Source organism: Silene latifolia, unplaced genomic scaffold (genome assembly GCF_048544455.1).
Source record: "Silene latifolia isolate original U9 population unplaced genomic scaffold, ASM4854445v1 scaffold_465, whole genome shotgun sequence".
Lineage (NCBI taxonomy): Eukaryota > Viridiplantae > Streptophyta > Magnoliopsida > Caryophyllales > Caryophyllaceae > Silene > Silene latifolia.
The window spans coordinates 30,066-44,515 of record NW_027413382.1 but is presented as its reverse complement, the minus strand read 5'-3'; the positions used below and the strand labels follow the sequence as shown (position 1 = coordinate 44,515).

The window sequence follows — 14,450 nt, the reverse complement described above, 5'->3', positions numbered from 1 at the left end:
GTTTTACATAACAAATTGAACTTCCAAAGAGTCATGTGAAGAGAAGTGTCAACTGAAGTAAAGCTTTTAAGACAAAACAAGAATTTCCCCTTCACTTTACCCGCATAGTTTCATAAAAGACAATTTCAAAGCTTCAAAACACCGAATTTTCACAATTGTTAGGAGTATTAAGATCTTAACCCCTCAAAAATGGCTTCACAAAAAGATTTTTATTACAAAAATTTGGGCGAAATTCAGTTTTGGGGCACTTTTAAGACGAAATTTTGGATGAAATTAACCAAAATCAAACACCAAACATGATACCAATAGCATCCTTTACTCTATATTCCCCTTTAGATATGCAAAAGATGAACAAGATCAAATTTGTAGAGAAAACCCTAGAAATTTTGGCCCAAACATACTCATAAATCGGTTTGATTTTGCAATTTCTAGCATCAACAACAATGATTTTAAGTGCTTCTTATCGAAATACAACAACTATAATGCGAAATCCATGGGTATAAATCAAAATTTCAGAAAAATTAACACTTTTACATGCTAATAATTGATTAAAACGAAGGAAAAAGAATAGCAATCTTACAATGAATGAGTTGCAAATGGATTGAGTGAAATAACAAGAAGGATTCAACCACAAATTACCCAAAAGTTTTGAGAGAAAAGGTTTAAGAGAGATTTAGGGTTTTGAATGATAAGAAGAATAAAAAAGAATGAATGAATAAGGGAGTATGAGTCCTGATATAACACGGGTACTGTAGCGACTTACTCGATCGAGTGACTTGGGTACTCGATCGAGTAGCCATTACTCGATCGAGTTGGAGTTGCTCGATCGAGTTTCCGCTGGTAGATCCAACGATTTCGACCAAGTGATCTAACTACTAGATCGAGTAAGGCCTACTCGGTCGTGTAGGCACTCGTACTCGATCGAATAAGATTAAAACAAAGTCAAAGATTACGAATTCGGTTAATCGTTCCTGCAAAACAACAACTCGTTCCGAGTCCAGGGTATACTTGGAACTTGTCACTGGTTATTCCCACCCAATTACTATCAATTAACACTAACCCGCACCTAACACGATTACCTCAACCGAGCATTACACATCCTATTCCACCATATGCCAAACAACTTACGATGCAATCCAATCATGACATATTCCAACTCGCATATATATATATATATATATATATATATATATATATATATATATATATATATATATATATATATATATATATATATATAGAGAGAGAGAGAGAGAGAGATAGGTTCTTGTGAGTTTTGGTTCTTATGGTGAGTTGTGAGTTTGGAAAATCTCAGCCACTAGATTATATTAGAAATGAATGGCCAAGATCTAATCTTACCTGTCATATAAAATCACTGCCATTTACTTATTTTCTCTTTTTTCTAGTGCTACTCTTTTTTTTTTACTTTATTTTTTTTTTCATCTCCTTTTTTTTTTACCTCGTGTTATTATGCTTTTTTTTTACAACTTTGATTTTTTTTCTCTTATGTTTTTCTCTAATTTTCTCATTATGTTACCTTTTTTTCTTTTTCTTTTTGTACCAGATTTTTTTTTACTTGAAATTTTTTTTACTCTTATTTTTTTACCTCGTGTTATTATGTTGTTATTGTGCTTTTTTTTAACTTTGATTTTTTTTACGAGTTTGATTTTTTTTTCTCTTTTTTTAGCACATGTTATTGTGCTATTATTGTTATTCCGTTGTTATTGTGATGTTATTCTGCTGTCACTTTGATTTTTTTACGACTTTGATTTTTTTTTCTTTTTTTACCACGTGTTATTGTGTTGTTATTCTACTATTATTCTGCTGTTATTGTGATGTTATTCCGATGTCACTTTGATTTTTTTACTACTTTGATTTTTTTACTGCGTGTTATTATGCTGTTATTATGATGTTATTGTGATGTTATTCTTGTGCCACTTTGATTTTTTTTACGACTTTGATTTTTTTTTTTCTTTTTTATTTTACCACGTGTTATTGTGTTGTTATTCTACTGTTATTCTGCTGTTATTGTGATGTTATTCCGGTGTCACTTTGATTTTTTTACTACTTTGATTTTTTTACTACTTTGATTTTTTTACTCTTTTTTTACCGCATGTTATTGTGTTGTTATTCTGGTGTTATTGTGATGTTATTCCGGTGCCACTTTTATTTTTTTAACGACTTTGATTTTTTTTTCTTTTTTTTTACCACGTGTTATTGTGTTGTTATTCTACTGTTATTCTGTTGTTATTGTGATGTTATTCCGGTGTCACCTTCATTTTTTTTACTACTTTGATTTTTTTACAATTTTTTTACTCAAATTTTTTTACCGATAAGAAAAAGGAGATTCGGTGTTATTGTGATGTTAAGAAGCAAACACTTTGATTTTTTTTACGACTTTGATTTTTTTTTTTTTTTTTTTACCACGTGTTATTGTAACCTATTCTCATACTTAAAGTTATGAATTTATCATCACCTTCATTTTTTTTACTACTTTGAAAACCAAATTTGGGGATAAGAAAAATTAGATGTTAAAGAAGAAAGACATATGACAACGTATTATCAGCTGTGGAACATTTTAATTAGGCCTTATCAACTATTTGCTAATTTGGATTGCGTTTAACTGAACTAACCTCAATAGACTCTTTTTAAGTTGATTGTTTACTACAACCCATTACAATCAATACAATATGGCTTATATAAAAGTATGAGATGTAAGACATGAATCTGTTCAACATTGACGGTAGATGATGATTTATATTACTCAACCAAAATCATTTTGGAATTTAGGCTCTCTTTTTGTTGTTGATTAATTAAAAAGATTAGTCGGGTAATCAGTGCTAGGGAACAAGACATAAGATCTGCAAAATAAGACCTTATTTTGAAATAAGGGACAAACTAGAAGCATAAAACATAAGGCGTTCTCAAAAAGACTACGTACTTTGTCAAAGTCCTTCACCAGCTTCGCTTCCAAGGACGAATTTTCTTCATACTCCATCCACAAATCATGGATCTCTTGAGCTGTTTAGTAATATACGTATACAATATCAATTCAGTTCGAGATTACTGTCACCGAAACCAAGTACAAATCAGACCCGACTGAAAGATCATAGATCCATATTAGACTCTCTAATAAAAATTAAATTATCTCATAATTTATCATTTTGGTGATCTATGTAACATGCATGCAAATATAAAAGCATAAAAAGAAAGTTTAAGGAAAAACAATTTCCTTACATTGATTTTATGGTAATAAGGGCACAAACTAGATCACCTTTCTAGTTTGATCTTGAGCTTATAATAAATGGATGATCCTCCTAACAAATCTTCAAAGAGAAGATCTCCTTCAAGATGCACCCAAGAACTTAACCCAAAACTAACAAGTATTTTACTAGAAACTTGTTAAAATTATACCCTTGATATTATTTGTAATATTACTAACATTTCTTAGTAATAAAAATGATTACTAACTTCTTAGTAAAGATGAATAATAATTTTAGAGAGATAATAGATTTTGTTCACATGCAAAACATACAAAATGATGTAGTGTAGAAATGAACAACAATTTGGTCTTATTATGGAGGAAGTGACGGGTGGTATGCATGGAGTGAAGGAGTCAATTTGTTTTAATATTGTCCAATCTTTTGTCACATGCACAAAGATGTTATGACAACTTATGGAAGAAAAACAAGTAAAAGTGAAATGATTATAATCATCCACTAACTTCATTTACACGGTCCACTTGCCCATTTACGGGTCCATATTGGTTCTTATATTTATCGCACAAATACGTGTAATTTTATTTTAAACATCGTTTCATGTTTAAATACTTCCATAATTAATTCATACAAATCACTCCATAAACATACATGTACCGCTACACATATTATTTACGTACTAATATTAATCACATTAATAAATTAGTACAATTTTAGTGAATTAACAATTAATTAACTAAAACCCTTCTCCCAAAATTTATTATTCAATTATCGCATAATTAAATAATAACTGTCGTGCCTCGAGTTTGCAACTCGAAATCTCTCTAAAATAATCGACTAACCTCTTAGTCTATAAATCAAGGGACTAAATAAATTGTATCTCATACTATTAATTAGTTGTCAATTGGGGTTCGTTCCTTTAGGTGTGACCGAAAGGGGTCAGTTGATCACCGCCATCTCACGACAATAACGTCAAACTCTAGTCAGCCAACCATTATCGATTTACATTAATCAACTGATGAGGATCAAATAATAAAATATCTGATGATATACCTTTAATGAGATTTATTATGTAAACGCACTATTGTGGAGGACACTAACTCCAACAATCTCCCACTTGTCCGACACAAGGTGTGCGCTACCAATTCTCTTGTCCGTTTATAATCTCCTACTCAATGCAAGGTGTCTTTCAGGTCGCACTTGCACATGAACACATCGCGAGTGGTTTTATCGATCGGGAGTGTGACTACCTGACCGGAAAAATCTCTCACAGATTACTTCTGAGCATGGCCACGCATTTGTAGTCATTAACTCCTCGAGTGGCCTTGAGATATAGTTACCCAACGTGGGTGGACAATTCTTGTATGCCCTATCTATCCTATTGCACAATACAGATCACCATGTCCTAGTAAATGCCCTTTTGGCCTCCTTTCACGGCACGACCTAGGACAAAAACCAAAGTCACTCGAAAACTGCACTTGCTCAGATAATAATCTCCAGTCAAAAGAATTGACTCATTAGAACATCTTAGAGATCCCTGCCATGACCAGGCGTCTATAATAGAACATAGGGACTCTCTAAATGGTCACTGTCCGGCAAAGTATCACACACTCTGCCTATGTAATCGACTAGTCATCACGTATGACCTTATGGTGTTGAACAACCATCAATCGACTTACAATCTAGTCACTCCGAGATGTCACCTCATTAAGTGACTAGGGACAAAATACAATGTTCATCTTGTTCACTTGAATAGTGTTCAACATTGTCTCCACAACTTATTCAAATAAACAAAGTATTCAATGTTTTCAGTCAAACTGAATAATTGAGTTCTTAAAGAAACTCTAACAATGAATGCGATCATCACTTATGTAAATATCAATACTCTATCCAATATTTACATGACGATCTTTAGCAATTAAGGTATACTCCTCAATTCACATTGAGATGACATAACCATCATGTCTACTTTATGCCTACGGCTTTGGTTAGAGGATAAGCAACAGTTGCATCACATTTCCATTGCTATTTTCCTTTGTTCTATGCAATCTTTTCATCACATAGAGCCTTTCTAAGTACATGTCTAAACAAGTTTTTAGACTCTGGTTCTAAAACCAGTCAAACACTCCCACTGTTTTCACAGTTTCTTGGGATACGATATTCGGCTAACAGAACTACTCTAGTCCCATTAAATTCCGGTTATCAACTATCTCTCTTTCAACATCGGATGTTGTAATGTACTTAGCTTTCGTTCATTATTTTTACGTATAACACTTATACATACACATCCTTCATATGACATCTTTTATGTATGACTCCTCATACATGTTTGCTTATGCATGTATAACTTCTTATACATATGAGTATAACTTCTTATACATATTATTATTTATGCACATAGCACTCTTACATGCTAACCATTCCTTTAACGAGGCCCATAACATCTTATAAGCATAGGAATGTTTCCGTGTAATCCTTTTACACGAAATTCATAGATTCCTCCAAACTACAAGAGTAAATTCTCAGTGCTTCTCAAGTACTCGAGAATGCTCTTGATAATCATCTAGTGACACTCACTAGGAAATGATTGGTAATGACTTCTCATATTATCAATATGATAAGTCCCGACGAGAGCAGCTTTTAGCATATTTAATAGATCCTGCAGCGGAAGCACAAGAGATCATATTAATTGTTCAACAACTTGAACGAGTCAAGAATCTTATCACATAAGTCTCTTGACTATAATGCTAATATCCATAGATATCTATCTCATTAGATCCGGATATTTAATATGCGCCATGCTACTCTCAAGTATTCATCCGAGAATATTTCTAGTCACTAATATGTCAAACACATATTTTAGACTAAGAAATATCGCCTTAGCTACATTTCTAGTCACTAATATGTCACGCACATATTTAGAATAAGAAACTCACTTTAGCTCCCACTAAACTCCATGTATCATCATGGTACCTCGACACTCGAGTAATACCATTTTGATAGACTACATGATTGAACCCAAAGTTCCAACTCTTTGACGTATATAGATCACAAAAGGGATCTTCCAAGCATGTTAGGCTTCTTAGCATTGACAAGATCAATAAAACTTCTCCCAAGGAGAAAGTTTCGTTATTCATTTGCCGAATCTCATCCTCATGAGAAGCTATATTCCTAAGAACATACGAATTGATAAAGGCATATGGGTTGTCACAAAACTCTCTATAACCAACCCAAATTTTAAACATCTTATGTAACCTTTATGACAAGATCAAGGTAACCTACCAAAGTATTCACATTAAATCAAGTCTCTAAAACATCTCGTGTTTCCTTCCTTATCGCATCGTGTGCAAGGAGATCAATTCGAATTGCATGGTGACACGCCATCACATAGAGTTCATACTATAGAAAAGCCTTTGATGAGGGTTTAAGATTCATCACTTTTGAAAAGTAACGCAATATTATCGCAAAATTATCTCCTTATAACCACTGAGCCACAATAAAGAACATGTTCTTGCATTGTACTCAGTTTGTGGGTCTTGGACTTCCGCAAGTTCAAAATTTATCCCACTCTGTCTTCTAGAAAATGAAAATATTTCTGGAAACACAATATTATGAACCACAAACTCTTTGTTCTCATTCAATTTTGGATAACCCTCATAAATACACAAATTGGTTCTGAACATAAACATTTATGGTCCCAAATGTATAAAAATGACAAGTTAGGGACCCACCCTATCCATATCTCATATGGAGTCATTTACGCTATTATAGTCATGTTTTAAACTTTTAGTGAGAAAATAGCTTACAAAATTGCAAAAAACCTCAAACTATATCTCATAAAGTTCGGTTTATATACTTGACTACACCATACTCTATGGTGTCCCAAGAAGAAGGTATTATGTGAACTGGTTCACAATCTTCTTAGTGATTATCAAGGTCATTACTTGATATTACCCATTTGATCTTCAAAGTCATTACTTTGAAACTTCCGATCAACATCTTGATCTTGATGTGCTTTTGGTTTACTACTTAATATTAAAAATATTCCACGTTTCAAAAATCACTTTTATGTCTTATTAAATAGATATGAGGTTGGCACTCCCATGTTTAAAGTTGCTAAGAAGCTGCAATTAGTTAAGTACCCTTTGAAGGAACTTAATAGAGCATTGTTTAGTGATGTTGAGAACAACAGTATGAGGGCTTGGCAGCATCTTGAGCATGTTCAGAAGAGGATACGTGCTGACCCTACTAATGTTGACTTGATTGGAATTGAGATTAATGCATTGAAAGACTATCAGGAGTTGCAAAAAGCCTGTAACAGTTTTTTATTACAGAAAACTAAGGCTGTGTGGCTTGCTGATGGTGATACTAACTCCAAAACCTTTCATAACTATATGAAAACAAGGCAAGCTCAGAATAAGGTTCTCAGAATTGTTGATGAACAAGGGCATTGGTTCTCTCAACCTGAGGACATCCAGCAGGCTTTTTTAACCTTTTATCAGAATCTGTTAGGTGAATCTGAAGTTGTGAAGCCTGTAAATGTGGCAGTGATTCAGAAGGGACCTCTCTGTACTAAGGAACATTGGGATATTCTGCTGAGTCCTGTTACTAATGAGGAGGTCAAGGATGCACTGGTCTCTATTCCCAATCACAAAGCCCCTGGCCCAGATGGGTATTCAAGTGCATTCTTTAAAGATTCTTGGAGCATTGTTGGTGCTAATGTGTGTGCTGCAGTCAAAAATTATTTTATTCAGGGGAAATTGTTGAAACAGATAAATCACACTTTTGTTACTCTGATCCCTAAGGTCCCTATTCCTGAGACTGTGGCGCAGTTCAAACCTATTTCCTGCTGTAATTTGGTGTATAAGATTATATCTAAGCTACTGTGTACAAGACTTGCTCAGATCCTACCTAGCATCATCAGTCCTAACCAAGGTGGCTTTATAAAGTGCAGGAATATTATTGAGAACATCCTGGTTTTCTAGGACATTATCAGGCTCTATAATAGAGCATCAGTCTCCCCTAGATGCCTTATTAAATTAGACCTTAAGAAGGCTTATGATTCTGTGAATTGGTCTTTTCTTCTACAACTTTTGGTAGCCTTGAATTTCCCTCCTCATTTTGTTGCTTTGATCAAGGAATGTGTGACCACTGCATCCTATTCATTGGTACTCAATGGGGAACCATTTGGCTTCTTTCATGGAAAAAAAGGATTAAGGCAAGGGGACCCCTTGTCTCCTCTCTTATTTACAATTGCCATGGAATATTTATCTAGGATTCTTGCCTTCACTACTGATATTTTGCCTTTCAGGTTTCATTCCCTCTGTAGTAAGGTTAGATTACAGCATTTAATATTTGCTGATGATTTGTTACTATTCTCAAGGGGTGACCAGCAGTCAGTTAAGGTTCTTTTGCGGTTTTTTGCCACATTCTCTGCAGCCTCTGGTCTGCAGATGAATAAGCAAAAATCTAATATTTATTTCTCTGGTGTTCAAAGGCAGATCAAAGAGTATATTATTAGCATTTCTGGGTGTGTTGAAGGCAAATTACCTTTCAAGTACTTAGGAGTGCCTATTACTGCTGGTAAACTGGGGAAAATTGATTGTCAGGTGCTGATTGAGAAGATAGTTGAAAAGATTAGGTCATTTGGTGCTAGGAAAATCTCTTATGCAGGACGAGTAGTGTTGGTCAAATCAGTACTGACATCCTTGTTTACTTATTGGGCCAATATTTTCTTAATTCCAAAGGGAGTTCTGAGGAGAATTGATAGCCTTTGCAGGAACTACCTCTGGGATGGTACTGATATTTACATGAGGTCTCCCCTGGTGTCCTGGGAGCATGTGTGTGCTCCACATAATGAGGGGGGGTTAGGAATCAGGTACAGCTTTGATTGGAATAGAGCTACTGTTGGGAAATTAGTATGGTGGTTGTATTGCAAGCCGGGTAGCTTAAGGGTTAAGTGGGTCCATTAAATTTATATGAAAGGTGGCAGCTGGGATACCCACTTACCTAAAGCCCACATGAGTGGGAATTGGAAAGCTATATGTAAAGTTAGGGATCTCTTTCAGTCAGGTTATACAGATGGGAAATGGCTTGCAGGGAATGATGGTTACACTGTTGCATCAGGGTATGAGTGGCTTCGTCCTAAAAGGCAACAAGTAGGATGGGCTCACCTTATTTGGAAGAGTTGGGCATTGCCAAAGCATAAGTTCTTAGCTTGGCTGATGCTTAAGAATGCCCTTAATGTTAAAGCAAAGCTCTTCAAACATGGTATTTGTGATGATGAAGTCTGTTGCATCTGTCACACTGATCAGGAAACCATTGCTCACGTGTTTCAGAATTGCAGGTACTCTCTTCTGGTTATGGCAGAGGTGTGTGAGTGGCTGCACATCCCTGTCCCTACTGTAAATGGTATTATTTGGGTTGGCAGAAGGAAATGGAGTGCCCTGAAGAAGACTGTCTGTCTGGGTGCCATCATGGTTGTCTATTATGCTTTATGGCAGCAGAGAAACAAGGCAAGATTGGAAGGTGTTTTAGCTAGGCCGTGTTTTGTCATTCAACAAATTCAAACTTGTATTAGGTCTAGGTTGGCTAGCTGCAAAGTTATAGCTAGTGATGATATTGCTTGGATTGCTTCACTAGTTTGAAGTTTATCTAAATTATTTGTATTAGCTTGTAATAGTTGGTTTTTTTAGCTTAATGAGAACTTACCTTCTACCAAAAAAAAAAAATAGATATGAGGTTTTCATATCTACTTAACATTACGGTAAAAGTAACGAAGTATATTTATAACCAACTATCGGCCTTACACATCCGTATGTATATGGTCAATCACCTCACTATTGTATTTCTTTTCTGCAAAAGAAAACATAATTTATGCACACACACCATAAGATTCTCAATCAAATGGTTGTTCGATGTGCTTATCGTTTATTTGTTTAAACGAATTTACTTGAGGTTTGATCAATTGGGTTCACCAGATTAGAGACTTTAAAATCTACAAGATAGTATAACATTTAGTTTTCGTGAAGAATCTAAAATTTCTCTAACTTAAGTGGTCTAAACCAACCACCAAGTTATCATAGGAGTAGGTACAATATTTTGTTTTAAATCACATGAGTGATGCCTTCTATGTAAAAACATAGATAATTACATTCTTTTAAAACTAAATTTAGGTACATTTGTCCCCATAGAAATCATTGCTACTCTAGCACCACTTCGATACAAAAATGTCCTATGATAGACGTCTTACGTTTTGTCAATTCATGTAAACTTCTTTACAAAGAAATGACCCATACTTGGTATCTCATACCAAGATAGTGGAACTAGCCTATCCATTGAGTAGATGTCTCTTTCAACTTTGTTCTATCGCATACATCTAGGGTTGATTCTTCTTAACTCCCACTCACTTTCACATTCCTCTTTGCTTCAATCAAGCAAAAAAATGAATCTCATGAAGACCTCTCTTCATGTCATTCGTGATATTTTATACACTTAGTAAGAGTGAATTACTATAAAGTGAGTGTAACATGTGGCGAAATCTCAACTTCTTGTGAAATTGGACTACCTAACCGTTCAATTGTTATTATATGCCTAAACTCTTTAGCGCATAAACAATCGATTTGGGTTTTCTCGAATTGAGCCATTTGACGGTATTATATTGGAGTATTATTTGTGTTTTTGAAAACTCTTTTCGCAAACTTTTGAATTACTCTTGAGTAATTAAAAACTAATATGTCATCTTCATGACGGAGGTGTCACTTCCGAAATCAAGACTCTGTTGATAAAAATATGACTTCCTTTTAAACTCGTAATATGAGTTTGCAACATGAAACCCCTTTTTAATATGTATGGACGTTAATTAAGTTGTATAATAACCGCAAAAATCATTGTAAGCTTATGTAGGTGAATTGGTAAATCATGTTACCAATCATTAATTCCTTCAAAGAAACCGCTTTCTATGAAAGAATGAAAAAAGTATAACAATAAATAGAGAAAAGATGATGAAGTGCGCGCGATGCCATATATTTATGAGAATGAACGAAAAATAGGAAAAATTAACATTCAATGTTTTAATTTTACTTGTGAAACATCTTTAACAAGTTTTAACATTTATATAATGATCTCCCACTAAATTATATAAATGATTCCAAGACCCAAATATTAAACAAAAATGAGCATCGCTTGGGCGAAACATCCCATAATTTTGTAAATTCGGTAAGTCACGTTGACTAATTGTACCTCTAGAACTCTTGGTCGACGAATTTCCTTAAATCCATCTACTAGCCCCGGAACACAAGACCGTCTTATATCCCTTTGAGTCCAACCAATTTTGGCGTGTGATAACCGCTTACCACCCTACATACTCAAGGTAAAAAGAGAACACCCCGCTTGGGCGAGCGTGGCTCTAATGAACAAGAGATTCATAGGTGTTACTAATTGGTAAGGCTAATCTCAATTTTAGTTATGTCATAGATCTTGTCAATTTGGTCATAAATTCCCTATAAGTGAACTAAGTCGGTGAATGTAAATGACGTGAATTGACAACCGCGAAAATAAAAATGCATGTGAGTGGCGATTTTGGCATGCGCGAAAATAAAACAAGCAAACAACTAAGCATATGAATAAATCCTAGTATGGGCACCTAGTTAATAAAATCTAGTCTATTACATTTCGGAAACCAACTCCTTGATCCCTTGCCTCTTCATTCCAAAAGTGGCTTCTTTTTGTGGGATTTGGAACACCTTCCAAAAATAGACTCTGTCTCGATGTAATCCGTCTTTTGGAAACGCCGGTAAGAATAACTATTACAATTTAAATTACATATCTATTCCTATTATACATTAATTAATAAAATAAATAAAACTATTAATTAATTACAAACCGACGACATGTAATCACTTTAAACCGTATTTACTTTTAAGTATGTTTCATTATTGTCTTATGATTATCATTGCCTCGGGTAACCGAGATGGTGACATTTCCATACCTTAAGTGGTCCTGGTAAGGCACTTGGAGTATGAGGGTGTCACAAAGATGGTGACGTGCTTATATGCTAGGGAAGGTCTTGTTAAGGCTCCTGAGTATATGGGGGTGTCACAAAATGGTATCAGAGCGACGATTTTGGAACCTGTAACTAATGAACCCAATGAATCTAGACGAGATCGTATTTAATTACAAACAAATCGATATTCCCATTCATTTCGGGTAATAACGATTAAAATAAACTAGGCCATACTAGGTACAACAAGATAAATACTTTAAATAAATGACAATCATTCATTCAACTTAAATAAATATGCTTAAAATGCTGTAAAATGATGCCAAAATCGCCCTATCCATCAATCGTTGGTATCCATCTCGGGTTTTTGTGGATTTAATCGATTTTTAACATGTAAAAATCAATAATCAACTCTTAAATCTCATTTAAGTCCAAACTAATTGTCCAAACTGTTTTGAACCTCAAAATTAGTCCTCAATAATTTTAAGATAAATAATTAGTTTGATTTGGTGATATTTTGCTAATTTAATCGGTAAAATCATAATATTTAATTAAAAATCCAAAATAATTGAAAAATTACCCAAAAAATTGAAACAAAAATTTTGAGTATTCTGGAACACTCCCAAGAATACCGAAATCTCAGAGAAATGCCCAAAATTTTCGGATAAATTTTATGAAGAAAAAGATCGATATTTATCGGTTTTTAACCACTAAAACCAATAAACATCAAAAAAAGGTGAAAACACATATTGAAATTCACTTTTAACATTTAAATAATATTTTTAAATGTACATAAATTTATCAAGGGCAGAATCAATTGTTTCGAAATTATGATTAAATTATTTCACTTTTATCGACTTTTAACTCATAAAATCAATAAACATGCAAACAATTCGAACCAACTTTCAACCTTTTGCATACAATCAGTAGAAAACATGCATGAAATACCATAAAAATTACATGGACCGAATCAACTTTTAACTATTTTTAGTCAAATTTTAACTAAAATACGGCATTTTGACTCGGTTTTCTACCAAAAATCATTAAAAATAGCAAAATTACTCCATAAATCACCAAACTTAACCACAAATCTTTTGAGATCAGTAGTTATGCATGTCCCAAAATTTTCGTGCTAAAACCTCTTCTAACACATTTTTTGAGTTTTTATAAATTATCTCATAACTCATTAATATGCTTAAAATCAACATCAAAATTACAAGCCTAAGCTCTGATACCACTTGAAAGATCATAGATCCATATTAGACTCTCTAATAAAAATTAAATTATCTCATAATTTATCATTTTGGTGATCTATGTAACATGCATGCAAATATAAAAGCATAAAAAGAAAGTTTAAGGAAAAACAATTTCCTTACATTGATTTTATGGTAATAAGGGCACAAACTAGATCACCTTTCTAGTTTGATCTTGAGCTTATAACAAATGGATGATCCTCCTAACAAATCTTCAAAGAGAAGATCTCCTTCAAGATGCACCCAAGAACTCAACCCAAAACTAACAAGTATTTTACTAGAAACTTGTTAAAATTATACCCTTGATATTATTTGTAATATTACTAACATTTCTTAGTAATAAAAATGATTACTAACTTCTTAGTAAAGATGAATAATAATTTTAGAGAGATGATAGATTTTGTTCACATGCAAAACATACAAAATGATGTAGTGTAGAAATGAACAACAATTTGGTCTTATTATGGAGGAAGTGGCGGGTGGAATGCATGGAATAAAGGAGTCAATTTGTTTTAATATTGTCCAATCTTTTGTCACATGCACAAAGATGTTATGACAACTTATGGAAGAAAAACAAGTAAAAGTGAAATGATTATAATCATCCACTAACTTCATTTACACGGTCCACTTGCCCATTTACGGGTCCATATTGGTTTTTATATTTGTTGTACAAATATGTGTAATTTTATTTTAAACATCGTTTCATGTTTAAATACTTCCATAATTAATTCGTTCAAATCACTCCGTAAACATACATGTACCGCTACACATATTATTTACGTACTAATATTAATCACATTAATCAATTAGTACAATTTTAGTGAATTAACAATTAATTAACTAAAACCCTTCTCCCAAAATTTATTATTCAATTATCGCATAATTAAATAATAACTGTCGTGCCTCGAGTTCGCAACTCGAAATCTCTCTAAAATAATCGACTAACCTCTTAGTCTATAAATCAAGGGACTAAATAAA

General features: G+C 33.6%; 1 protein-coding gene across 1 annotated transcript; it reads left to right on the top strand.

The window, feature by feature from the left end:
• The first annotated feature begins 9,238 nt into the window (after nt 1–9,238).
• Nucleotides 9,239–9,865, top strand: LOC141639592 (uncharacterized). Its single transcript, XM_074448676.1, has one exon. It carries the CDS (start codon nt 9,239–9,241, stop codon nt 9,863–9,865), a length of 627 nt encoding a protein of 208 aa, XP_074304777.1.
• The last annotated feature ends 4,585 nt before the right edge of the window (nt 9,866–14,450 follow it).